This window comes from Podospora anserina, chromosome 1, assembly GCF_000226545.1.
Source record: "Podospora anserina S mat+ genomic DNA chromosome 1, supercontig 6".
NCBI classification, from domain to species: Eukaryota; Fungi; Ascomycota; class Sordariomycetes; order Sordariales; family Podosporaceae; genus Podospora; species Podospora anserina.
Window position 1 is genome coordinate 94,845 of NW_001914851.1, and position 24,145 is coordinate 118,989.

Sequence of the window (24,145 nt, forward strand, 5' to 3'; positions counted from 1 at the left end):
CACCAAGGGTCCATGCCAAGGGCTGACGCTTGAGCTTGTGTCCATAAACGTCCAGTTAAGGTTACATCGTTGGTTGGACTGTCTCGGCAGGGCAGAGGAGGCGCTCGCCTTAAATGCGCCAGAACGCCACCACCCGCGTCTATCCGTACTTGCAGTGCTTCAACCACCGATATCTCACCATGGCACGAATGCGGTCGTTCGCGCGGCTTGTGGCTATAGCCAGTCTATCCCAAATAACAGCGGCGAGTTTCTGGACTGCAACGGAGATATACGTCGAACGCCAATATGTCCGCCCTTATGGCTGCGACAGGCCTGGTGATTTCACTCAAACTATTGCCTCATGCACAAAAACAGAGACCGGGAGTCCTTTGCTAGTGACACATACAAGCCTACTACCCGACATAACACCAACCTCAACCACAACAAGCTATTATTCGTTCTGGGATCTGGACGTAGTCCAATACCATTATCCCACCGACGCATATCCCAAATCCGATCTGGCAACCTACGATGACTACGGACTTTCGACCCATACGTGGCTTGTCGACGTGACCTTGACCGCGCCAACGAGCTGCCCGACCCCCTTCGAATACACCACAGAAACCAACCTCAAGTATTGGGCATACGTTCCGTCAGTGCTGACCCCGATCATGAGCTCCAAAGCCAGCGTCGAAACACATGTCATGACACGGGTAGATGAAATGTATAGTTACGTCAGCCACAACTATGAACGGATACTGTATACGACGACGTCGCACATGACCTACACGACTTTCCACGTCAAAGCAACCGACCTCCCCCCTATACGCAGGCCAGAATCGCAGGGCTCGACATACTATGGTGACATCTACTACAACTACATGATGCACTGCTTCCTCCCAGGCGAAGAGGATCCCCGGATCAGAGCAGCCAATTGTCCTTACACCTACGCCGGACAATGCAGCAAGATCAAGCCCTGGATCCTCATCCTCGCCATAGCCCTCCCTATCATCTTCCTCATCGGCTTTGTCGAAAACTACTTCTGGTTCACTCGCTTGATGCAAGGAAAAGGCTGCTTCCGCTGCGGGACAGTGGCCTGGTGTTTTCTCATCTATCTGTTCATGATCTTCTTCATGGCATACGAACACAAGCGAAGTCCCGAAGATCAGGAACGGTTGAGGCTTCTGTGGAAGGGGATGCCTTTGGGGATGAGATTGAAGTTGTGGCTCGAGTGGGGGTTCAGACAGAAGTATCCTGAGCACTTGCTGGGGAGTCGGGTGCCGGTTAATGTGCAAGAGGGTATGGAGATGAGACAAACTGGTGGTGGTGGTGGAGGAGGAGGGGGTAGGGCGAGAGGGGGGGCGGGTGACTTGGACGGTGATATGCTTTTGCCTGCTTATCCTGGGCCTCCTTCGTCGAGCATTGGCGATGCTCATTCGATGGAGAGTGGGAACACTTCTGCCCACCGGGGCTTGGTCTTGGGCAATCCGAATGCGGTGCTTGGGCCTGTGCTGGGTTCTGGGTCTGTGGTCATTGGGCCGACGATGACTTCAGTGCAGCCGACGCCTGCTTCGCCGCGGCGGCAAGAGACGGATGAGAGGATAGGGGATGGCGTCATCAGGGCGGTTTAAAGGTTGCATACAGCAAACGTAATACTTAATACCTTGTTGTTCAAGAGATGTTGATTCCATTGATGGAAAGCTTAACTACCTACCTAGTTGATACCCCTAGCTTACATAAATCATGTATTATTCTTGCGCAATCTGCTATAAAAGTGTGCAAATTTATGCCGTCAGACTGTCTGTGTTGAGCATGTTAGTCATGATGTGGGTACTGAAGAACAGGATCATGGCCCCATCATATGAGTACCCAAGTCTGAGGGTCATTAAGGGGTCTCAGGAGGTCACGGGGCATATATTCAACCATCAATCCATCTGTGTCAAGTACTTACCTAGCTACTTAGGTATTCAATCAAGCCCCTTAACCACATCTTTCAACAGCGGGGTTGGGAACATCGCCACGAAGCACGGATCAACACGACTTGTATTGTCACTACCACTGGTGCTGGCATCTATCTAGGGTAGTCGGTTGTTCCTTTTCTCCCGGGAACTGTATACGTGTGCCCCTGACCAGTCCCCCCCATCTTCCATCGTCCATCGCCCAGCTCCGTCTTGTTCGAGGTCGCCATGCTAGGCACCTCAGGTAAGGTACCGAGGTACTCAAGGGAAGTTGAAGGTGACATCCTGAGGGGTACGCCACTTGCCCTTAGCCGCGTCATACGAAAAGTAAACTGGGTGCGAAGCCGGCATATCGTAAGACTGGATTGAGGTCGCCTGGTTGGAAATCATGGTGGCGGTCTGGTCGCCTTGCTGATACCAGATGTTGACGGTCTCAATCGGCTCATATTCTCCGTGGGAACCCTTCAAGAGCTTGTTGTTGCCAAACCAGATCTGCACGGTGATGAGTTAGCAAGGATAGAACAAGGATGTAGGCGAACAACTCACCGGTGTCCACATCTTGGTGCTGGGGTCTTGCACGCCGACAAGGACATGGACCGGAACTTCGTAGTCGTTGGAGGCAATGTTCAGGGCATTCTCCTTGGCATTGGAGTTCTCCTGTGTGGCAGCCCAAACACCGTCCTGGGTCAGGGTGTAGGAATCGCCCAGGTTGCACTGCTTCCATTTGCCACTGTAGGTGACGATCGCTCCTTGGGCCGGCATCTCGGTGGCCCAGTTGATGCCGTAAACCGTGGTCCACTGAACATTCATGTGGGGAGCGAGGAGCTTGGAGGCGTAGACCACATTGAACGAGGCTTTGCCGCCAGTTGCAACAGCTTTGGCGACCTGGAGCAGATACGCATTGCCGTGCAATGTCTTGATGTCGGAGTCAGCCTCCTCGACCTGGACAGTATAGCGAGTCGTCATGATGGGCAGGTGTGTCTTGCTGATGGATGGATTCAATAAAGTGAGTATGGGGAAAAGAAGATGTGTCTTCTGGAGATCTGAAGGACGTCTGAAGTTTGGCTGGGTAACAGAGCTCTTTATAGACCACTGAGTGACAGTGGGCCTTCGAGGAACTCCGTGTTTTCAACCTTCCTCCTTGCCGCCGTGTACACAGGAACCCCCCAGGTACCCATCGACGGTGATCCATCGCATGCCAGTCAGAACCTTCGGCGTCAAATGATTCAACTGAGACTGGGTCTGTGGCGGGTGATAGGATCACTGCGAACCCTGTGTTTGAGATTTCATCATTAAACGAACCGGATTGCCTCCACATCGTCATTCAGCCGACCATCTTACCTGTGGAGAGCCCTCAGCTCCCACGATGCCAACAATCTATTCCAGTTACGGATTTGACGGCAGTAAACTTTCCATGTTCTGCAGCCGCCATCATGCACCACTGAACCTTCAGCTTCTGTCCTCCAAGCCAGACTCAGCTATCAAGCGACACTGGAACGTACTGCCTGCAGCCCAAGTCATGCATCACTCAACTCTCAGCTTCTGTTGTGCAAGCCAGGCTCCCCAAACGAGGAAGAGAAGAGAGACACTTGCCGTACTGTGCACTCTGTTAATCCGTACCTTGTGGGGCTGCTTTTTCCTTGGTATACAAAGCCCTAACCCTGCAGACAGGTAACATTTTGCAATGTACCTTTTTCAGATTTCATTGCAATACAGTCTTTGTTTCGCTTACCACGCACCTCACCAGTACGTTACGGTCATGGCTTTAACTTTGACGACAGCGAGGTGGGCCGTGGGTAGGTAGTTGACGGTAACTATGACGGTGATGGTGATGGTGACAGTGACGGCGACGGGGAACGGCGATGTAGCAATGGACAGTAATGGTGGTGTTTCCTACAGGTATACAAAATTACGGGTGCGCTGTCGAAAGGTACATTGCACGTTCCCCACAAGGAACGGAAGTTCGGCAAGTGTGTCTCGAATAGAAACAACTATCACCCGACCCCAGAGAGCATACTGAGATGCAGTTGCCGTCCTGCCTCGCCACCCGGCCTCAAGACGGAGACCACACAACTTAGACCTACCGTCTTTTAAACACGTTACAATGCACAAACCAAAACCGTACAAACTGTAAATATTACTATTCCCAAAACGCCTTATTATCGCCGATAATCTTGACTTTTGTGTAGGCAGTATTTGGGCGTGTAAGCAACGGTGGTACCAGTTATTTCCGCTCTCGATGAATTCGTGGGCAGGGTGATCGCATAAGGTAAGGTAACCTTCAGCTTCAGTCCTCCAAGCCAGGCCTCCCAAAAGAGATATAAAACAGCTATCACTTGACGCTCGAGAACATCGACACTGATGCTCTGCGGTCGCCATCATGCATCAATAAACATTCAGCTTCTATCTTTCAAGCCAGGCCTCCCAAAAGAGAGATGCAACAGCTATCACCCGACGTTCGAGAACATAGCGCATAGCCACTGTCGTTTGGCAGAACGTGGTTGGTCCGATGCCTGGCCGGTGGCACGGCCCATCCCGCAATTGTATTAGCCGTTTCACATCCGAGGAGCATTATGTCCGAGGATATTGTGTCTAGATCTTTTGATGCATTTACAAGGGGCTTGGGCCAATGATTTTCCAGACCAGCCAAAGCGCCATTCTCCCACCCGGCGGCAACAAACTGTATGCGTGCTTGTCGATATAAGATGGGGGACGAGAATGTGTTTTCACATTGCTACCTAGGTAAGAAAGCAAGCCTCTACCATTATTGGATCAACATCCTGTTTGTTTGCAATACCTACGTGGGACTTCACTTCCGTCCGCTGTGGTTCATTCACCTACCTACCTCTCTACCCTATCCACTCAGTCAGAGGTATGTGTCACGATACCTGTTTTTGAGGTCCACGGCTTTAATATTTTAACTAGAGTGCATCTGACCTTCGTTGTCCCAGATCGTTGACAATGGCTTGGCCAGACGCCAACGTCGCTGATGCGATGGTCGAAGAGGCGATCAGCAACGGTGGCTGGAACGCCGTGCTGAGCAGCGTCTTCCCCTGCCCTACATGGCTCGTGGTGCCGGAGCAGCAAATGGCGCCGCGGCGCTTCGATCTTGCTTTGGTAAGGGTCGCCGACATCAAACTCATTCTCGCATTCGAAGGCAAGGGCAACAACTTCAACTGGGACAATCTTGCCGGCGAGGTTCAACAATGCTGTATCGCGACTCGGCCCCAGGGTTATCAAGGACGCAATTATGGGATGGGCGGTCGAGGACCTGAATGCCTCTTCCTTGAGTACAATGGCGCTCAAGCGTCCTACCTGTACGTCGACAATACGGCCACGGTTAGGACATCTCAGTATCGCCGCACATACCACATCACGACAGATCGAGATGAGATTAGGCAGATCCTCCAGTTCATCGCGGCTAAATTTTAGTCATGTATCAAAGTCATCATCGAGTCTTCTTCTCTAGCAAATCTACAATTGAGGTTATTATCTCGACTTTCACATCCCATCTTGTGAAGAAGTGGAAGGTTGGATGATGGTGTGGTTGCTCTCAGGGAAGGTATTACACCACTGATCCATCTCATCATACCATAGGTCTTGAAGGTAAGTCATGACAAGATAAGCTTGCTTTGGAGCGTCTGGATCTTCCATGTTCATGATGCGTCTGATTGGTCGCAAGAACTGGAGCATGGCGGGGTTGAATTTCGCACCGTCCTCGTCACGGGCAAGATGTGCGGAGCTGTAATCATCGTACACACGGTCGATGTGACGACGGACCCAGCTAGCTGCCGTGGCTGCATGGCGTTTGCCCAAACGTACTAGATGTTTGAAAGATCGTGTGAGGGCTGAATTGTGAGTTAGTCAGTCATGCTGGACACGGCGATATAGGTCACTTGCATAGGGGAGGGTAAGGTATGTACCTACGCTTGGCGAGGTAGGCCTCGGGAGTGAGCTGGCATGCGTACCCGATCTTGGAGTCACCCGGTGTACATGTATCCATTTGTCGGGAGAGGATGTGAGTGTTGAGTGTCAATGAGTTGGTTTAACGGTGTTTACCCGGGCAGAAGTTGAGATTGGTGTTGAGAGTTGGAAACCTTTGGCGGCCCACGATTAGAGAAACATGACTCGCGTCGTTGCAAGTCTAGTCTTGATCGGGTTAGCGTAGGTACCATAGTGGGACATTGTAGATCTCTTATATTTGAAGAGGTATGCATTGCTGTCACTGAGATCGGGCTTCAAAACCAGTGCCGTGTCCTAGAGAATTTGCTCCTTTGAGCGTTTCAGCTGCGAGTCTTCCTCGGACCAAGACGTGACACCAGTCTGGATCGTACTCGTGAGAAGTTCTAGCAGGCTGTGCTGATGATTGTCTTCCAAGGACCGGACCTATGCCCTGGTTGGAGACCTAATGTATGGAAGGTACAACCCCTATTGTGATCTTGCCGTGGCCCGTAGAGACTTGTTTCTTATTCGTCATTTTGCACCTGCCCCACCAGACTACCACCCCAATGTCCAACTCACAAACACTATGCACTCATTAGCCGACCTCAAGTTTAGCCCAACAACCCTAAAATGGCCTCCGGAACCCTCGTCACCTGTCTCGCCGGCGTCGGAGCAGCCGCCGTGCTCCGGGTTCTATACTGGGCATCGCAATTCGTCCTCTACCACTTCTGGCGCCCTTCCAAACCCCTCACAGCCTACAAGCGCACCAGCGGCGACAGCTACGCCCTCATCACCGGAGCCAGCGCCGGCATCGGTCTCGCCATCGCCCGCGCCATCGTCCGTCAAGGCTTCGGTGTTGTCCTCCTCGGCCACCTCCCAGACGAGCTTGCCTCGGCCGCCAAAAGTCTCAATCCCCCGCTTGTGCGCACCCTCGTCGTCAATGCCAGCACCGCGACCCCGGAGGAGCTCTCGGCAGCGGTCGAGGCCATTTCGGACCTTAATATCTCCATCCTCGTCAACAATGTCGGCGGTTTTCCCATGGCTGATCCGCCGATCCGACCTCTCAGCACCCTCAGCACTGCCGAGGTGGATGGTTTCGTTGACATGAACGCCCGTTTCATGGCGCGTCTGACGAATCTCGTCTTGCCGCTTCTTTCATCAAAATCGACAAGACAAAATCACGAGCGGTCGTTAATTCTCAATGTTTCTTCGGCTGGCCGTGTTGGAATGCCATGGATTGTCATGTACAGCGCCACCAAAGCCTTCAACTACGCCTTCAGCATGGGTCTGTCGCGCGAGCTCGAGGATGATCCTGCCACAGCCCACATCGACTGCCTCGCTGTTGCGCCAGGCGAGGTGCAGAGCCAGGCCAATGTTATGGCAGAGGGTGCCGTTACCGCTGACGAGTTTGGGAGCTATGTTGTGGGAGGTATTGACGGGGCAGTGAAACGGAAGTGGAGGGAGGTGAGACCGTACTGGGGTCATGATCTCCAGCTTGGGTTAATGGACCGCGTGCTGCCTGACAGCATGTTGACGCATTTCTCGAGGGAGGAGTTGAGAGAGAAGAAGGTTATGTGGGATGCGATCATGGCGAAACGTCGCTGATCTGCGTGGTGCCGGTATTGAAGGTTTAGGGATCTTTGGGCCATCCAAGTGTAGGTAGTTAAGGAGTCTAAATAGGGCAAACAATTTGTGATTCGTCTCGAATCAACAGTATAATGCAGAGCGCGAAAAGCTTTTAACCTCAAAAACCATGAGCCTGTGCCCCATCAACCAACTCCTTCAACACTTTTCGTGATGACGGAAACCAAGGCTCGACACCCTTGTTCTCTTTGAGATGAGCGGCTTCTTTCTCCAGGTCATAAGATCTGACTGCCACAGCCACCGGTGTCCTGCATTTTTCCTTCTGTAGATTAAAACCATCAATGCTTGATCGATGGCGGCATCATATCGTCTGTCCTTCGCCAGGCGCTCTTCAGTTGCGTAGCTCTCGGAATCGCTGTACCACCGACTACGTGATGCCGCTGCCACCCTGTTCGGTGAGGGGGAGGACCTATAAGCACATTGCTGTGATTGGCCGCTCTACGAAGATGATCGGATTACCAGAAACTATTGTGTCTGACAAGGGAGCCAGTTCGTATTAGCAATGTGGAAATCGCTCTCCACTCGCCTAGGAATTACGCTAAGACCGTCCTTGGCCTATCACCCCTCCACCAATGGTCAGACAGAGCGCATTAGCGCTGAAATAGAACAGTACCTTCGACTTTATACATTCTGGGCCTAGGATGACTGGGCCCTGTGGTTACCGATAGCTAAATTTGCCGGTAATAATATGGTATTAGAGACAACGAGAGTATCTCTATTCTTCGCTAATTACGGCTTTCACCCTCGTATAAGCGTTAAACCGATAACACTAGTGTGTGACGAACCCCTATCCAGAACCTCTAAAAGGGATACTGGTTGAAGGCACTTCTGAACAATCCTGGTTCGGTACAGCTAAACAGTGTACAACAATGGCTTGTCTTAGTCACAATAGCTAAGATACCAACGATTGTGACTTGTATTGCATACTGCGGAACTATCTACAAGCTATCTAGTTCCTCCGTAGATATAGAACTTCCTTAGTAGTACTCATCATGCTCGGTCCCTGAGCAGGCCGAGCACACTGCTTCGTCGCTCAGTCCCCTGAGCGCACTGAGCGCCTCTGCCTCGCTGCTCAGTGCCCCGAGCACACTGAGCAGCCGTTCTTCCTCGTGATTGGCTCCCTGTCCTTATTCCCGATTGGATTTTGTTTCCTATGGCCCCACAGCCCTTTATAACCAATCGTAATTCTCGTCCTTGTACCAGGACTGTGACACGATGCTCCCCCCCTCAGGCCGACGTCCCGACGGCCTAGCTTTACTTCTTCTTTCAACGACAACCTTCCCAGGTAAGTCTTTTTCCCTCTTTTCACTATCCTCCAACTATATCTAACCGCGTTAAGAAACCTACGCCGAAAGGCCTTTCCAGCACCCTTCGTCGTCAGAATCTTGCAGTCGCCATTGACTTATTTGGTGACGAAATGCTTCCCTGTACTTCCTGCGAAACCCTTAACCTTACCGATTGCCGCGTTCTTGACCGTTCCTCCAAATGCAATCATTGTCTTCGTGCTAGTCGTCCCGACTGCGATGTCCTGGGTCTCACTCCCGCCCTAACGGCCTCCCTTCGTCGCCAAAAGGAGAAATTGGATGCCGAAGAGCAAGAGGCTCGCGCAACCATGTTACAGGCGGCGTCGAAACTTACTCGGGTAGATACCCAGCGTCGTACCTTATCCGCCAAGTTTCGTCGCATCGCAGCCCGCGAGCAGCGGTTGATTGAGGACTTGGAGCGGGAAGAGGCGCAAGCCGCTTCTTCCGCTAACCCCTCCTTGGTCCCTTCCTTCGACTGGACCTCCGCGTCGAACTGGCTAGATCCAAACCTCCCAATTGATCCGTCCCTCGACCTCCAGTCTGCCTTTGGCCCTCTTCCTGGCTCGACGGCCGGTTCTCCCCGGAGTTCCCCTCCTTTAGCCGTCCAGGGTTCCTCCGATGGAACTCCTTCAGCTTCTCAGGGCAACTAAGGTTCGTGACTGGCTCCCAAGAGTTATCCGTGGCTGGGTAGCCTAGCCAGCTAACCAAATATTCCAGTTGTCCGTCATTAATGCGAGAGTCTAGTACTTCTTCCACGTCGTATTCCTCTTTCTCGTCCTCGGCTTTTACTTGTGTGTCTGGGCTGGCCGCCCGTGGTGCCGGTTCTAAGAGCGAGATGTGGAAAGTGTGTGACCTTAGACGTATCGTACTGGGTAGCTCCAATTCGAATGCCGTCTCTGAGATCTTCCTTTTGACCTTGAATGGGCCCACTCTCCTGTGGTCCAGCTTTTTGCTAGGTCTCTTGGTGCGTAAATTGCGTGTGGAAAGGAATACTATGTCTCCCCCCCTAAGGCGAGGTCCTTCGAGCCTTTTGGTATTATAGTATTTCCGTATCCTTTCCCTTACAAACTCCAGTTCTTGCTTAAGCTTACCGTAGAGTATATGTAGCTTGTCTGCCTTGACCCCAGCCCTGGGTACCTTAACGCTGAGTCCTTGCCGTAGGTCTGCCTTATATCTAAAGTTTACGAAGAACGGCGTGGCTTTAGTCGTCTCTATTAGTAATATATCATATATTAATTGTGCCGTAGGCAATAGTTCAACCCAATTATCCTGCTCGAAATTAATGCAATTCCGTAGGTACTATTTTACGATTGAGTTAAGCCATTCCGTTTAACCGTTTATCTAAGGGTAGTAAGCCGAAGACGCCTTACTTACTACCCTTAGCCTCGTTATTAACGCTCTCTAAAACTTCGATACGAATTTAGTATTACGGTCTATAATAAACTCCTTTAGCTATATATATATTACTATAATATAGCGTAGTACTATATTGTCACGGTTCTGGAAGACAGTGGGGCCACCGGGGACCCATCAAGACTAGACCGCGCGATCGACCGGGGCTCACGGTCCAGGTAGTGTTACAAGCCAACCTGTGCCCTATATAGTAGGGCCACTGTTCTAGTATCCTTGTACTAGCTAGTATATTGCTAGACTAGCCTCGTAGATAAATTAGTTTCTTCGTGCTACTTTATATAACGATCCTCTATTTAGAACCTCTAAAAGAAATAACAGTTGAAGGTAACTTCTAAATAATAGATCGGTGTAGCTAAAAGGTACACAATAATAGACTTGTCTCCATCTCGTACTTATAGGCTTATACTAAAACTTATATTACAAACTACGGAGCTGTCTATAGCTAGCTAGTTCATCCGTATATATAGACCTTCATTCATCGTGCTTACTCTGCTTAGCTACTGAGCACGCTTCCCTTCGCTTAAGGGGTCCTTTTCTGTCTTATCCCTAATTACCTAGGTAGTCTCTGCTTGTCCCAGGCGTGGTAAGGCGAGGTCGAGGAGTTCCACTGTACCGTAGGGACTAATAAACCTAGTTGAATCTTCGGTAAAGGCGTGACTTAAGGTAGCATACCTGTCACAACCCTGGTATATGGACGAGAATAATGATTGGTTGTGGAACCACGGGAGCAGGGACCAATCGGGGAAACACCCAGGGGAGCCAATCACAGTAAGGAACGACTGATCAGTGTGCGCTGGGCACTGAGCAGGCCAGGCAGGATTTATCAGTGTGATCAGGACACTGATCAGGCTGAGCAGGAATGATCAGTGTGCTCGGGGCACTGATCAGAGGAATCACGGTTGGGAAAAGAGGTCTATATATACGGAGGAACTAGATAGCTCGTAGATAGTTCCGCAGTATGCAATCACAGCTTGTATTCACGGTATCTTGTGTTTACATCGAGACATCTTGTTGTGCACTGTTTAGCTGCACCGAACCAATAGTCAGAAGTCGCCTTCAACCAGTATCCCTTTCAGAGATTCTGTACAGGGGTTCGTCACAATACCACGATCATGAAAACGTGCTAGCAAAGTTAGCAGCTATCCGGTTATAAAAAAGTAGAATTGGGCAATTGACTATTATGTACCTTGGGAATGTATTCTCCATATATGCTACATTGGCACTAGAATCCCGAAATTCATTTCTACCGCCCCGTTTTATTTTCAAGTTTTATTTTCTGTTGGCGCTTATGCGCCTGAGGCTATTGGAAGGTGGGGGGAGTGAATGTAAAAATGGGAAGATTTCCATTCCTTAGTTTTAGCCGTATGTCTTCCAGAATCAGCATTGGATTTCCCTCGAAATGATAGTCTGGATGTTGGTGGTCGGAGGGACGAGGGCCAGGTAGCACAGGTGGTCAAGGTTCCACTGCCCAAGATATTAATTCCTTAACAGTGGACCTCTCACTGTCTAATTCAACAGGATCCAGGCACCTGACTACCCGTGCCCCAAGAAGCCCCACTCTTTTTCGACCACGCAAGCAGGGCACTCGGGCAAAGATCAACTCATCGTCACCAAGCGCAAAAGAGCTCACCTCTTGATGTCGTGGTCTTTCAACCGCTCAAGCACTACCATGTCAAGGTCCTGGATGTGTTGATTCGTGATGGCCTCACAAACATCACCAAGATCGAATTCCTGGGTATGATACAGGGGGTGCGCTCCCAGGCCTTCAAAAAGACAACCATCCTTTCGGCCTTTGCCAAAACTGGCATCTGCCCATTTGATCCCGCTGTTGTACTCGTTGATTTGCGTCAGCGGGTGCGGCCAATCACCCTCCCCCCCTATGCCTCACCACCCTGCCTCATCCCCCTTTAACACACCTGTCACACTTCGTCAGATGAACAAGGTGGCTGATAAGGTGTGAAATTCACTGCCAGAGGATCTGCCTGAGGAAGTCTTCGATGACGTGGGAAGGTTCATCAGGGCATCGCTCACATCGGCCGCTGAGCTCATCCAGACGAAGAGGGACCTGGGCGCCACACAAATGGCCCAGGCAGTTGCAAGGGCCCGCAGAGCGGCAAAAGGGCGCCCCTTGCAATCAGGGGGGGTGCTTACAGTGGCCGACGGGAGGCAAATGGTCCAAAGGAGGGATGACGAAGCCCTCACCAAGGCCAAAAGGATGGTTGAAGCTGCGAAGCAAAAGTTCCACAACCACCGGAAAAGGACAATTGTCGAAGCCGCAAAGGCCGCTCGGAATTGGTACAGTACTGGGAGGCTTAAGCCGGCCGAAATTGTGGACGGATCCGGGGTTTTGAAGCGGTCTTACACCTGAAATACTGTAAAATAATCAATTGTATTGATTGACTTGGCTTAACTTGTCTTAAGGAGAGAAAGAAGCAAGAAGACCATCATAACAGGAAGAGGGCTCTTTATGAGCACCTGAACTTCCTTATTATCCTTATCGCTCCCTATCGCTCAGTGGGCCCAGTTGGCTTGGATCCATGATTTGGTAAGGTTACAAGGGAGCCAAGTTACCGATAAGGTACTTGTATTGCTCGTGAGGCTGCAGGGAGCAGTTGGGAACGATTCAGGGGCCCGTTGGGAGCGATGTGGGCACAGAATCAATAATAGTGAGATTGCTGGAAAATTCCACGAATGAGTGCTGCATTTTATTAACATGAACCATAACGCTCGCAGCGGGCCACAGAGTTTTCTGCCACAGCTGCCACAATGAACTGAGTCACAGTGCTCTCTGCCACAGGACTATCAACAGGTTTGAAGCCATGGCGTTTTCACTCACTGGAATCAACTGAACACCCAGACTGTCACTTCCAGGGAAATCCGATACAGATTTCGGAAGACATACTGCCAAAAACTGAGGAAGATTTCTCTCCCTATCTTCTACATTCACACCCCTCAGTCTTCCAATAAACCTGAAGCATATAAGCGTCGACAGAAAATAGAAATCGAAAATAAAACGGGCTGTAGAATATAGAGGTACTTGGGTACATCGAGCTTGCATTTTCCGGCTCTCAGGCGGAATGATGATGAAGCATAGCTCTTTGTATATCTGGACATTTACCACTCCGATCTTCGAAGCCGAAACCAAGATCATATGTGTGCTATCGCAAGGAATGCGTTTTGCTGAGGATTCAGCCGAGAGAGACTGGATCACGTTTGGATGTCCGTGCACGTTTGTGCTGGACTTGGCTCATCACTGCAGCACAGCCCAGGCCCTTACCTCAGGTATATAGTCGTTTCCTCCCCCTAGCCTACCCGCAAATCTCGGGTCTTGGGGTTATCGATATTGGGGCAATATGCTATAATCCTGTAAGATCTGGACGGCTTTTGGAAAACCGGCGGTAGGACGGACCAGCCCCTTCTCAAGTGCGTGCTGTTCTGTCTACCACATTATCTCTGCTCCGTAGGAGGACGTGCTATAGAGTGTCACAGGTAGGACCGGTTAACAGGTTGATGACAGTAGTATTCCGCCGGCTACGGGCAGGCTCTATTGTCAAGACGTAGCTCAAGGAGCTACAAACAGGACTGGAGTCGCACACGTCCCTCCTCATGAGAACTTTGTGGGAATGGCGGGATTAGTTGAATCGGGCGGTGCGAGCCAATTAATCCGTCAATCACGTGAGGCTGCTATGGCTGGACAGTTTCGCCCTCGAGCAGACCGCAGCGAAAGCAGTTGTTCCCAGCATCGTGTCCGAAGCGGCAGCCCTCTATACGAAAAGACGTAACCCACGTTTCCTTTCCGTTCCGTAGCACAATGGTATCGATCGCATAACAGTACTATCCTCTTATCCGCCAAGCGTTGGAGCTAACTTTTTTTCCGACAGTCTCCACCTTTCTCCATCTCGCCAGTCCAGCCAGGGCCAGGTGCCAACCTACCCGCAGCCCGACAATCGACTCTTAATCACTCCTGCCCGCGTGCCGCAGGTCGGTATGTAAGCGCCTGCATCGCGAAAGAACTCGACTTGCAGAGGCTTCACAGGATTTTGAGCTGGCTGTGGGTTGCCGGTCGCCCCATGCCACCGCGTCCGCTGCACCGCCAGCTCCTCCTCTCCCGGGAGCTCTTCGTCACGGAGCAGATGGACATGCACCTGGTCTGGACGAGTAGCCGACTATTCGTCAAACCAATCCCGCGTTTTCTCCTCGAGCCCGCTTTCTGGACGAAGTATCTCTGTTGCCAGTCGGGCTGCGGCTGTTCCGCTGCGAGCGAATGCGATCGGCCGACCTTGCGGCGGCGTGCGCTCGGGTCCTGTTCTCGTACGTCGCGCTCATCCCACATGAAAGCGACTTTTCCATCGCACAGGACAAGCACTTGCTGCCGCCGAAGGTAATATGGCCAGCATGGAGGCATTTTATCGAGTAGCTAGACACCGAGCGTGTTTACTCCAAGGTTAATGCTCGGTTCTACTACGGCGAGCTCCGTCTCTCCCGTCTGAATAAGATATATCTCCTCTCGTAGCGTCCGTTCCTCCTTCGTCCCTACATGTCACACTGGCAACAATACGGGGCCTTTTTCCAAAACAACTTCGCCTGGCTGGCGTCCGCCACCATCTATATCGCTATCGTCCTTACCGCCATGTAGGTCGGGCTGGCGACGAAGACGCTAGCCGATAATGACGCCTTCCAATCCGCATCCTACGGTTTTACTGTTTTCTCTATTATAGGCCCCATCGCCGCCGCCGGGCTTATTGTGTTGGTGTTTTGTTATATGTTTATCGATAACTGGACGGCAACGGTGGCGTATAGAAAGAGAAGACAGCGGCACATAGATAGCAGCTCGGAGAGTCCATGATACTGCAACCCAACCATATAGCTTTCGACTTGATTCAAGTAGCTGATCCTCATTACCCACGAGTGGTCTATTGTGAGACCTATCGTAATTCAACCATTGCCCCCCAAATGCGTCACTAGACACAGAGCCGAAATGCTTATTTATCCGTGGTATATCTGCAGGACATTCTGTTTCGTTCTGATGTACAGGCAGATACATCTTCCCGACCTAGACAGGGGGTTATCCTGACGGGCTGAGCTCTGTGGTGGCCTTGGTAACCCTCGGCCAGATGAAGCTATTCCTAGAACACCTAGCCCTGCACATACCACTACACCAGAAACATCCAGAACCTGCTCTCTCCACGCTCAGACTAACGTACACAGCGATACCAGAAGCTCATGCAGATGAACCTCCACCTTCTGTTCTATCCTTGCTTCCTTAAGTTTAGTGCTCTCCTAGAATGGCCTAGCTAGTTGCAATACGCTACCGGACTGGTATACCGCAATCATCTCGATTTGAAATGATTGATGGCCCTGGGCCACCAGCGAGCCGAAATGATTGTAGGAATCCTGCGGTCAATCATTTCGGCACAGAACGACACCCAAACCAGGAAAGAGTGGTTTTGACCGGAGGGACTACTCGTGATTTGCCCAGCAGCCCTGGAATTTGTGGCCCCACCATCTTGCCAGTCCGCCATGCATTTGTTCCCAAATCAACTCACGAAGCAGAAGGCAGGCCACGACAATCCCGCTTTCAACTCCCAAAGCCCTTTCTTGCTTGTAAACGTGACCGTGCGCCTTGATCTTCTGCGGTCTGTTTAGACTTCGTAACAGCTGTCCAGTTGCGCCGCGTCTGCTTGTCCAAAGGCATTGCTGGCCCCGGTCGATGTTGTTGCCCGACCCCGCGGATCAATATGATTGGACATGGACACTCCATGGCACTTCGAGCTTGCGCCTCCACGCAGTTGAGAGAATCAACAACTCAACTGCTCGCACCAGGCATTTGACCTTTGTCCACCAGAAGCGATCGGTATCAAACACTCTTCACCTACCGCCGTCGAACAAGAAAGGCCGGAAGTAGCCTCCACTTGGGAGCAACCGCGCCAACGTTTGTTGAGCCACAGCATCAGCGGTGCGGGGAACTTCTACGATTCTCGGGATTGACCGTGCAAACCCCGCTGCCAGTACCCAGCCATGGCTTCTGTCAATCTCAGCCAGGCCATGCATTTGATCGGATGGACCACTGCTCTTTGTCTCTTAGCTGGTGCGATTGCCTCTGGCCTGTGGTTCTATCCCACGTTCGCGCGTTCCAAGCCCGCACCGTCGTCTCAGACCGGGGACAGCTCAGGCCCCGCACGATCCACGCGACAAGACGTCCGCCTCTGTCAAGTTAACCCTGACAAGAACGAGACAGACACCGACATCGACATCATTGCCATTCATGGCCTCGACACAAAGTCGCCGGACACGTGGACATGGGTAGACCCCAACGATCCCAACAATACCGTTAACTGGCTGGCCGACCCGCGAATGCTCCCGAGTCAAGTGGAAGCAGCTCGCATCTTCACATGCGACTGGCCTGCCGATCTGCTTCAGCCGTCAGACTTGGTCCAGAAGACGGACGACGAGATCGCTTTGCTCCTATTCGAAGGAATCAAGAGAGATCTCTTAGGAACGCATGATAAAAAGAAGGTAGACCGGCCGATTCTCTTCATCGCTTCCTGCCTTGGGGGGATCATCTTGGCAAAGGCTCTGGTGGGCGCCGATCATAAACGCAGCAGCTATTATAGTCTGAGGACAGCAACATGTGGGATTATCTTCCTCGCCACCCCGTTTGGAGGGACTTCGTTCGAAGACGTAGCTATCTGGGCAGATCCAGGTCTGACCGCATGGGCTCTGATCCGTCGCCGAGAAGTGAGTAACCTGCTCGGCTGGGTGAAGGGATCGACCTTCGCTCTTAAGGTACTAGTTCGGAGGTTCACGCGGCTATGTCAAGATAATCACAACCCCTGCCATGTATTCTGCTTTTACGAACTTGGAAAAACGAATCTCTGGCGCAAGGTATTTCCTTAGCTACCAGCCTCACTCCCTGGATGGAAGCAGGTAAGAACCGCGACGTACCTTCGTCCCAGAGCTACGACTAACGATTCCCAGCTGGTCGACATGAGGTCAGCAATCCTTCAAATCGTCTTTAAACCGCTGCCGCTTGATCGAACCCACCGCCTAATGAATAAATTCGACGGCCCTAAATGTCCGGACTACAAACAAGTCTCTGGAAAGATTCTAAAGTTTCTCACGAAGATATATAATGGAACCCCCCTCGCACAGGCGGACGCCAGGATTCGCAATGTGCACTATTCGCTGGAACGGCTCAAAATTGAACGACTGTCGGGCGACCTACTACCGATGGGCAGATACTAGATCAATCTGGCCATTGTCGAGTGGCCTGGCGATAATGCAACTCGCGGAGGAAAAGGAGACACAGCACAACAGTCTTCCCCGTTTTCGCTCCTCGCCCGACTAAATGTGGAGACACCGGACAAGACGATCGAGGTCACGCTGCCGACGCTATTTGAGCCCCGCAAGTCACAGGACGGCCAGAAGAAACAGCCAAGTCGTATCCTGATCCGTGGACGGGCAGGAATAGGTAAGACTACTCTATACAAAAAGATTATCTATAATTTTATATATAACAACCTATAGCAGGGCTTATTCAATCGCGTACTTTAGGTACCACTGCGGAACCTAAAGGTAGAAAAGAGATAGAGTGCCGGATATAACTTCCGGGATTTGTTTTACCATGAGTATTTCTCTCAAGATCTCGAAGGCCGCGAGCTCTCCGATGCATTGTGGCGCGTCTTGAAGGACACCAAGAGCGGCAGGACTTTGTTCATCCTCGACGGTTTCGATGAAGTGTCACATGGCCTAGGCGGCGACATGTCTGTCTTCTTCGAAGAGCTCTTGAATCAGCCAAATGTCATCATCACTGCCCGGCCCAACGCACGGCTTCCTCCTCGGCTAGATCCTCTCGACCTCGAGTTGGAAACCATTGGATTCTACCCGGACCAAATCACGGCCTACATTGAAAACACCTTTACCGATCGAGAAACGAGCGAACGCGATTTGGAAAAGATCAAAGAGGTTCAATCGTTTCTGCAACGCCATCCGCTCATGCAAGGTCTAATGCGTATCCCGATCCAGCTAGATGCGTTTTGCTATACCTGGAATGGTTTTCCTCGGGCAGGTGTGCCGGAGACCATGACAGCTGTCTACAAAGCTATCGAGGAGAGTCTGTGGAAAAAAGATATCTTGAAGCTACAGAAAAAGAAGGATGGTGAGCCTGTAACGGGAGACCAGATTAAGAAGGCTAGCCGGAAAAAGATTGAAAGCTTCGTGGAGCAGGAGCTCAGATTCCTTGAGTGCCTTGCCTTTTTGGGGTTCTATGACGACGTGATAGACTTCGATTGGGAACTTCGAAACGCTGTTTCTGATAGATTTGCATCAGATCTCCTACTCGACAAAGATCTGCCTTGTCTCTCATTCCTACGAACGTCGGACCCTTCATCAAACGACCAAGATCGAAATTACCACTTCTTACACCTCACGTTTCAAGAGTATTTTGCAGCACGGTATTTCATTCGACAGTGGAAAGATAAACAACAGCTCAATTATCTGCAACTCAGCCGTGACAATTGTAACAATATGGAACCTGCCACTTTCCTTAAGAAGTATAAATACGATCCTCGCTACGATATCTTCTGGCGCTTTGTCGCAGGATTACTCGATGCCGATGACATGGCCCTCGACTTCTTCCAGATGATTGAGAAGGAACCACGCGATCTCCTAGGACCTACGCACCAACGCCTTATCATACATTGCCTAAGCGAAGTTGAGCGGAAGGAGTCGAATTTCACGGGACTTCGAGCGAGGCTAGAAAACCAACTAGAACAGTGGCTACTGTTTGAATCCGATTCTACGGGGAATTCCGAACTAGTCCATGAAATGGAGTGTCCGGGGCAGGTCCTGTCCAATGTATTAACGCAAGCATCTGAAGGCGCAAGAACGGTTCTTCTCGAATCACTATCTAGACGAACAGCAGTGCCGTTCAGTGTTATAAAAGTCGTATCTCCCTGGCTGACCAACCGCACCTCTGCACACCAATGTGCTGCTATCTTGCGTATGTTAGGAAACCAGCATAATAACTTACCGGACAAGATCCACCAAAGCATCGCAGCACGGCTCGAGGATGAGGACCGGGGCGTCCGGGAGGCAGCAATGGGGGCGCTTGGAGGCCGCGCCGACCTCCCCGACCAGGTGCTCCAAAGCATCGCAGCACGGCTCGAGGATGAGGACCGGGGCGTCCGGGGGGCAGCAATCGACGCGCTTGGAGGCCGCGCCGACCTCCCCGACCAGGTGCTCCAAAGCATCGCAGCACGGCTCGAGGATGAGGACCAGGGCGTCCGGAAGGCAGCAATCGACGCGCTTCTATATCAATCAGCATTACCGTTACATATCCTCATCCCATATATCCGATCCTTTTACGACGCTTTACTCCAGAAGAGCTTCAGGGAGCATTTATACTGGTACGCTTCGGAAAGTAGTTTTATAGGGACTAATCTTGGACATATTTCTTTAACCGGCGAGCAACATAACGTAAAGGAGGCGGTGAGGAAGCTACTGTTAGAGAAGGGCGCTGCCAACGTAAATGATGGACGCAGACGGCTGCCGTCACACTTAGCTGCTGAGAACTGGGAGGAACCGGTGGTGTAGTTATTACGGCCGAGGCCATAAAACAACTCATTCGTTCTACGTTCATATTCGCACTTTTCTCTTTCCAGTTTTTTTTATCTTTAAACATAGCGTGCCACCAGAAGGGTCCGGGAGAACGTGTGAATATATACTTGTTTGTGAGTTCTAGCATCTTCCAGATATTTATTTCTCACAAAATAATAACTCACTTGCTACTGACCTCATTCTACATTGAGCGTCAACTCTCGTCACGTTATCATCATGCGAAGAGAACTATTGTGCCGCCTTTGGAGGGCTCCTCCGGACTGGCTCATTGTATCACACTCTTACCGCTCCGCCGCATGCTGATAATGTGTAGGCTACAACTCACGACCCCACAGCCGATCATGATCTGCACGTGGACCCACTGTCACGGCGGTTGGCTTGCGTCAGCATCAGACGACAACACCATCAAGATCTGGGATGCGGCAACGGGGTCATGTACCCAGACGCTTGAGGGACATCGCCATTCCGTCTGGTCGGTAGCGTCTTCCCTCAACTCGAAGGTGATTGCATCCAAGTCAGATGATGCCAACCCCCCACATTATCAAGGCTATGGGATAGACTTGAGCCAAAGATGGATTACGAGGGGCTCAGAAAACTGGCTATGGCTGCCTCTGGAATATCAGTCAAGGCGTTCAGCTGTAGCGGCATCAACAGTTGCTAATGGCTGTTCTTCGGGACGCGTCCTAACTATCACGTTCACGACAGACAGCTAAGCTGCCCTTTCATTCTTTCTCTCTCTCTTTTTCTCTCTCTCTCTCTCTCTTTTTTTTTCTATCATAGCGTGACACAGGAGGGGTCTGGGGGGCTCCATTAATTTATAGCCCGTCGCGATACTCTAGATCCTTCTAGATCCCGCCTCTTTCATCAATTCAAGTATTCTGTTTCGTCATGAAGACAAGTGGTAGAGACGTCATAAAGCTATGGCCCACTCGAACAACTCGAGATCGGATTAGTTGGCTTGACGTAGTTCCAAGCTCTTACGTATCACAATACTCCTTCCGCCAGAAGACGAGGCAATTATATCCCAAGGAGACAGCATAGAGGTCATCATATTTTTTGAGCACGCTACTTAGAGGAAAGAAAGCTGAGCGACAGATCAGTGCTGTGACGTTTAGCCCCATGAAACTGGTGTTATTTCTGATTAGCCATTGTGGTGTCGCTTCTGATAAGGGCCTTATCGTGCCTTCCAAAATCCGGATCTGGCATTTACCCTGATGACGCACGTTGCAGAGCCGCAGCACCTTGGCAATTCCAAAAGCGGCTAATGCACACACTTCCCCTACATTCGCAACTACATGTCACGGAAGAGGTAGATAATCGAGGCAACCTATGATAAGTCTGGCCAATCTGATGAAATAGTATGCTAAAGAGGGAAAACAGCAAAGTAAACAAAGTCTGGCTGCAAGCAGGGCTTTAGAAATGGCCAAGCTTAGACCTGTGAAAGCACCCATGTGACTCTCACGTGCCATACTTCAACTTGCCCTCCATGTCACCTGATTTCTCCTCCGCATCACCGTTTGCTTCGCTCCATCCACCGGCCCATCATCGTCAGCGTGATCTGGATCTTGGCCCTCTGCTGACTTCCTCACAAGCCGCTCTTTGGTGGATAGCTTCATCCAGGCCGATGGTTGCCGAGGACCATGCCAGGGCTCAGCCCGTTACAGAGTCGATTTGGTACTTCAAACGGCCATAGAAATCTTCATACGCCTCACGAGTAGATCCACGGACTCGAGCACTCTCTAACAAGGTCGAATTCTTCGTTTTAACGCGAGGGTTGCGCTTCAAATAGCGGTCGATCCAGCGGGGGCTCAGGGACTCAATATCGCCGCCCTCAAGAAGTATCTCTTGGGCGAAGGCAGTCACTTGCTTCTTGCTTGGCGCACGGCCAGCCTTTCCAAATTAATACACCAGTCTGCAAGGAAGTCTTCTTGCGCAGGAGAGAGCCGTTGCTTGGATATCTTGCTTGTTTTTGTCAGAATAGTCAACCGGGCCCACTGTTAAGGAATTAATATCTTGGCAGTGGGACCTGGGCCACAGGGTTCGGCCTCTTCCAGCCACCTGGGCAACTCACCCTCGTACAACACCACAATTGAATACCTTTTTGGGCCCCACATACTATTCAACAGATCGCGACAAGGGCGGTCGCGCGCGTCGCATGGGAAGTTATGATCCGTTCGCTTATCACGCACGTTATTAGCACTGTGATGCCAGCAAGAGCAATGGTGTAAATATGCCTTTCCGCTCGTATGATCAGCCCCCTGCGTCTGTACACCTGCGCCACATGGGTTACCTCAGCCCCTGCATAAGCGCATATAAAGAATCCCATATGCCGTAGAGCACTCACACAATCACATTCACACCAATGGACCAACACAGAGTGAAGTTCGATTTCACCTTGGACAAGTATGTCGGCTTCTCATCCCTGGCAGCAGGCATTCGAAGCCGCCAAAAAGGCATTCAAGCAGAGTTTGAAAGACGAGAACTTGTTTGGAAAACTGCTCGCAACCACCAGCATAGAGCAGGTCTACGAAGCCGTACAAGATATCCAGGCAAGCGCTCATGTAGAACGACGCCTCCGACACCTAGGCAAGATCCGCACGTTCATCGAAAAATAAACCGAATATGTTTCTGTCGTTGACACGTTGGTGCAGGTCAAGCCGGATATACTGGCACTGATTTGGGGACCTATTCGTTTATTGGTAGTATGGACGAGCAGTATCACAAAGTTTGCCGATGCTGTCACCGATGCCATGGAAAAGATTGGTGACGCGCTGCCACATGCTCTGAGGTCGGCCAACATATTTAACGACAATGACAAGTTGAAGGCACTTCTGGAATTATTTTACGGGGACATCCTCGACTTCTACATAATTGCCTTGAAATTCTTTAGTTTATCTCGTAAGTACATTCGCTCGTCAGCTTCAAATATCAGGTATATACTTACCACCACCAGGGTCGGACCTTGTCTTTGAAGCGGTGTGGCCAAAGCAACGGAACAAGATCGATGTCGTTGTAAGCAACATCAAACGGCATACAACTCTGATGAGGAGCGAGGTGACAATGCAGCACATAAGTGCAGAGCACGAATTTCGAGACAAGTGTTTGGCACATTTTGATCACGAGACAGATTTCCAAGAGCTACAAAGGTTCCAGACACTCAAGATTCGCGTCTCCCCTCGGATCTATGACGATCGACTGGACTGGTTGCTGAATCGATCGTCCAAAAATTCAGCCGAGTGGCTTGCTGCCGACAATATTTTTCGAGGATGGCTCGACCATCTCCAACTCAGCTGTGCGACTGTTGTGATTACATGGCATTCCAGGAGCAGGTAAACTCTCTTTGTCCCTTGACTCAACAATGTTTGTCAGAAACTGATATTGCACTCTAGGCAAAACCTTTCTCTCTGCAGCTGCCATCGACGAGGCTAAGACACGCCACCGAACACTTTTTGTATTTGTGAGCCACATCTATCAAAACAGCACTACAGCCAGATCCATTCTCCAGTCACTGCTCTTCCAGTTGGCGTTTGACGTCAAGGATGCCCAGTCTCTCCTAGTCGAATCAAACGAACGAGAACTGCTCGGCAGCACTAGACACGTCCTAGGGTTGCTTAGAACGCTCCTTGGTACTCCTACTGCTGGGCCAACGTATATTATTCTCGATGGGCTGGACGAGATGGAGGTTGTCGAACGCGGGATATTGTTACAGCAACTGACTGACTTGGAAAGCTGTCCCGAGTTAAAGATACTCATCAGTAGTCGGCGTGAGGATGACATTGCTAGTATTTTAGGCGCTAAAGCCACCGAAATCAGGGTGGATAAGAGAAATTCCGACAGTATCCAGGCATATATCAACCAGAGGACTCAGAACTGGATACGGACTGCGAACTTCGAGCAAGAAATACGAAATCGAGTCGAGCGTCTGCTAGCACCCGTAGCTAAAAACGCGAACGGTAAGTGATTACTTCTAACCTCCTGCCACCCGGGTTCCGCCCATCGCAAATCTAGTTCGAGTTTGCTGATTATGTGGCACAGGCATGTTTCTCTATGCTCGCATCATTCTGGATAACGCCGAAACGTGCAACGGTCTTGAAGAAATTGAACGAGAACTCAGAGTACTCCCCGTCGACTTGCATGACGCGTGAGTGTAGTGGTGGAATCATTTGTCATCACGGAGACTGAGTAATATTTTAGGTACCACCGTATCCTTGCTCGAATCGGCCAATCCTCTTCAACCTTGCGACACAAAGCGATGTTGATTCTCGGCTGGATTGGATCATCCCCTAT

The 24,145-nt window shown here is 50.9% G+C and overlaps 8 protein-coding genes across 8 annotated transcripts, besides 4 other annotated features; 5 read left to right on the forward strand and 3 right to left on the reverse strand.

Moving 5' to 3' along the window:
* Positions 1 to 179: 179 nt before the first annotated feature.
* On the forward strand, positions 180 to 1,610 carry PODANS_1_21590 (uncharacterized protein; the record flags this gene model as incomplete). The annotated part of the gene is made up of 1 exon (XM_001906439.1): positions 180 to 1,610. The coding sequence occupies one exon, from the start codon at positions 180 to 182 to the stop codon at positions 1,608 to 1,610; it is 1,431 nt and encodes a 476-aa protein (XP_001906474.1).
* Positions 1,611 to 2,198: 588 nt separating this feature from the next.
* PODANS_1_21595 (uncharacterized protein) lies at positions 2,199 to 2,903 on the reverse strand (the record flags this gene model as incomplete). The annotated part of the gene is made up of 2 exons (XM_001906440.1): positions 2,199 to 2,429; positions 2,484 to 2,903. The coding sequence occupies 2 exons, from the start codon at positions 2,901 to 2,903 to the stop codon at positions 2,199 to 2,201; spliced, it is 651 nt and encodes a 216-aa protein (XP_001906475.1).
* A 2,535-nt stretch (positions 2,904 to 5,438) lies between these two features.
* Positions 5,439 to 5,940, reverse strand: PODANS_1_21600 (uncharacterized protein; the record flags this gene model as incomplete). Its single annotated transcript, XM_001906441.1, has 2 exons — positions 5,439 to 5,785; positions 5,865 to 5,940. 2 exons carry the CDS (start codon positions 5,938 to 5,940, stop codon positions 5,439 to 5,441), a joined length of 423 nt encoding a protein of 140 aa, XP_001906476.1.
* Positions 5,941 to 6,509: 569 nt separating this feature from the next.
* PODANS_1_21610 (uncharacterized protein) lies at positions 6,510 to 7,484 on the forward strand (the record flags this gene model as incomplete). Its single annotated transcript, XM_001906442.1, has 1 exon — positions 6,510 to 7,484. The coding sequence occupies one exon, from the start codon at positions 6,510 to 6,512 to the stop codon at positions 7,482 to 7,484; it is 975 nt and encodes a 324-aa protein (XP_001906477.1).
* Positions 7,485 to 14,241: 6,757 nt separating this feature from the next.
* Positions 14,242 to 14,621: a sequence feature (pseudogene).
* A 59-nt stretch (positions 14,622 to 14,680) lies between these two features.
* Positions 14,681 to 14,750: a sequence feature (pseudogene).
* Positions 14,751 to 14,753: 3 nt separating this feature from the next.
* Positions 14,754 to 14,873: a sequence feature (pseudogene).
* Positions 14,874 to 14,876: 3 nt separating this feature from the next.
* Positions 14,877 to 15,086: a sequence feature (pseudogene).
* Positions 15,087 to 16,258: 1,172 nt separating this feature from the next.
* Positions 16,259 to 17,844, forward strand: PODANS_1_21640 (uncharacterized protein; the record flags this gene model as incomplete). Its single annotated transcript, XM_001906443.1, has 4 exons — positions 16,259 to 17,125; positions 17,168 to 17,413; positions 17,486 to 17,711; positions 17,771 to 17,844. 4 exons carry the CDS (start codon positions 16,259 to 16,261, stop codon positions 17,842 to 17,844), a joined length of 1,413 nt encoding a protein of 470 aa, XP_001906478.1.
* A 157-nt stretch (positions 17,845 to 18,001) lies between these two features.
* PODANS_1_21650 (uncharacterized protein) lies at positions 18,002 to 20,571 on the forward strand (the record flags this gene model as incomplete). The annotated part of the gene is made up of 2 exons (XM_001906444.1): positions 18,002 to 19,765; positions 19,849 to 20,571. The coding sequence occupies 2 exons, from the start codon at positions 18,002 to 18,004 to the stop codon at positions 20,569 to 20,571; spliced, it is 2,487 nt and encodes an 828-aa protein (XP_001906479.1).
* Positions 20,572 to 21,508: 937 nt separating this feature from the next.
* Positions 21,509 to 21,828, reverse strand: PODANS_1_21660 (uncharacterized protein; the record flags this gene model as incomplete). Its single annotated transcript, XM_001906445.1, has 2 exons — positions 21,509 to 21,720; positions 21,765 to 21,828. Coding segments are annotated over 2 exons (276 nt in total), but the record flags the coding sequence as incomplete, so codon positions are not given.
* A 435-nt stretch (positions 21,829 to 22,263) lies between these two features.
* PODANS_1_21670 (uncharacterized protein) lies at positions 22,264 to 23,819 on the forward strand (the record flags this gene model as incomplete). Its single annotated transcript, XM_001906446.1, has 4 exons — positions 22,264 to 22,419; positions 22,510 to 22,790; positions 22,876 to 23,150; positions 23,248 to 23,819. 4 exons carry the CDS (start codon positions 22,264 to 22,266, stop codon positions 23,817 to 23,819), a joined length of 1,284 nt encoding a protein of 427 aa, XP_001906481.1.
* Positions 23,820 to 24,145: the final 326 nt, after the last annotated feature.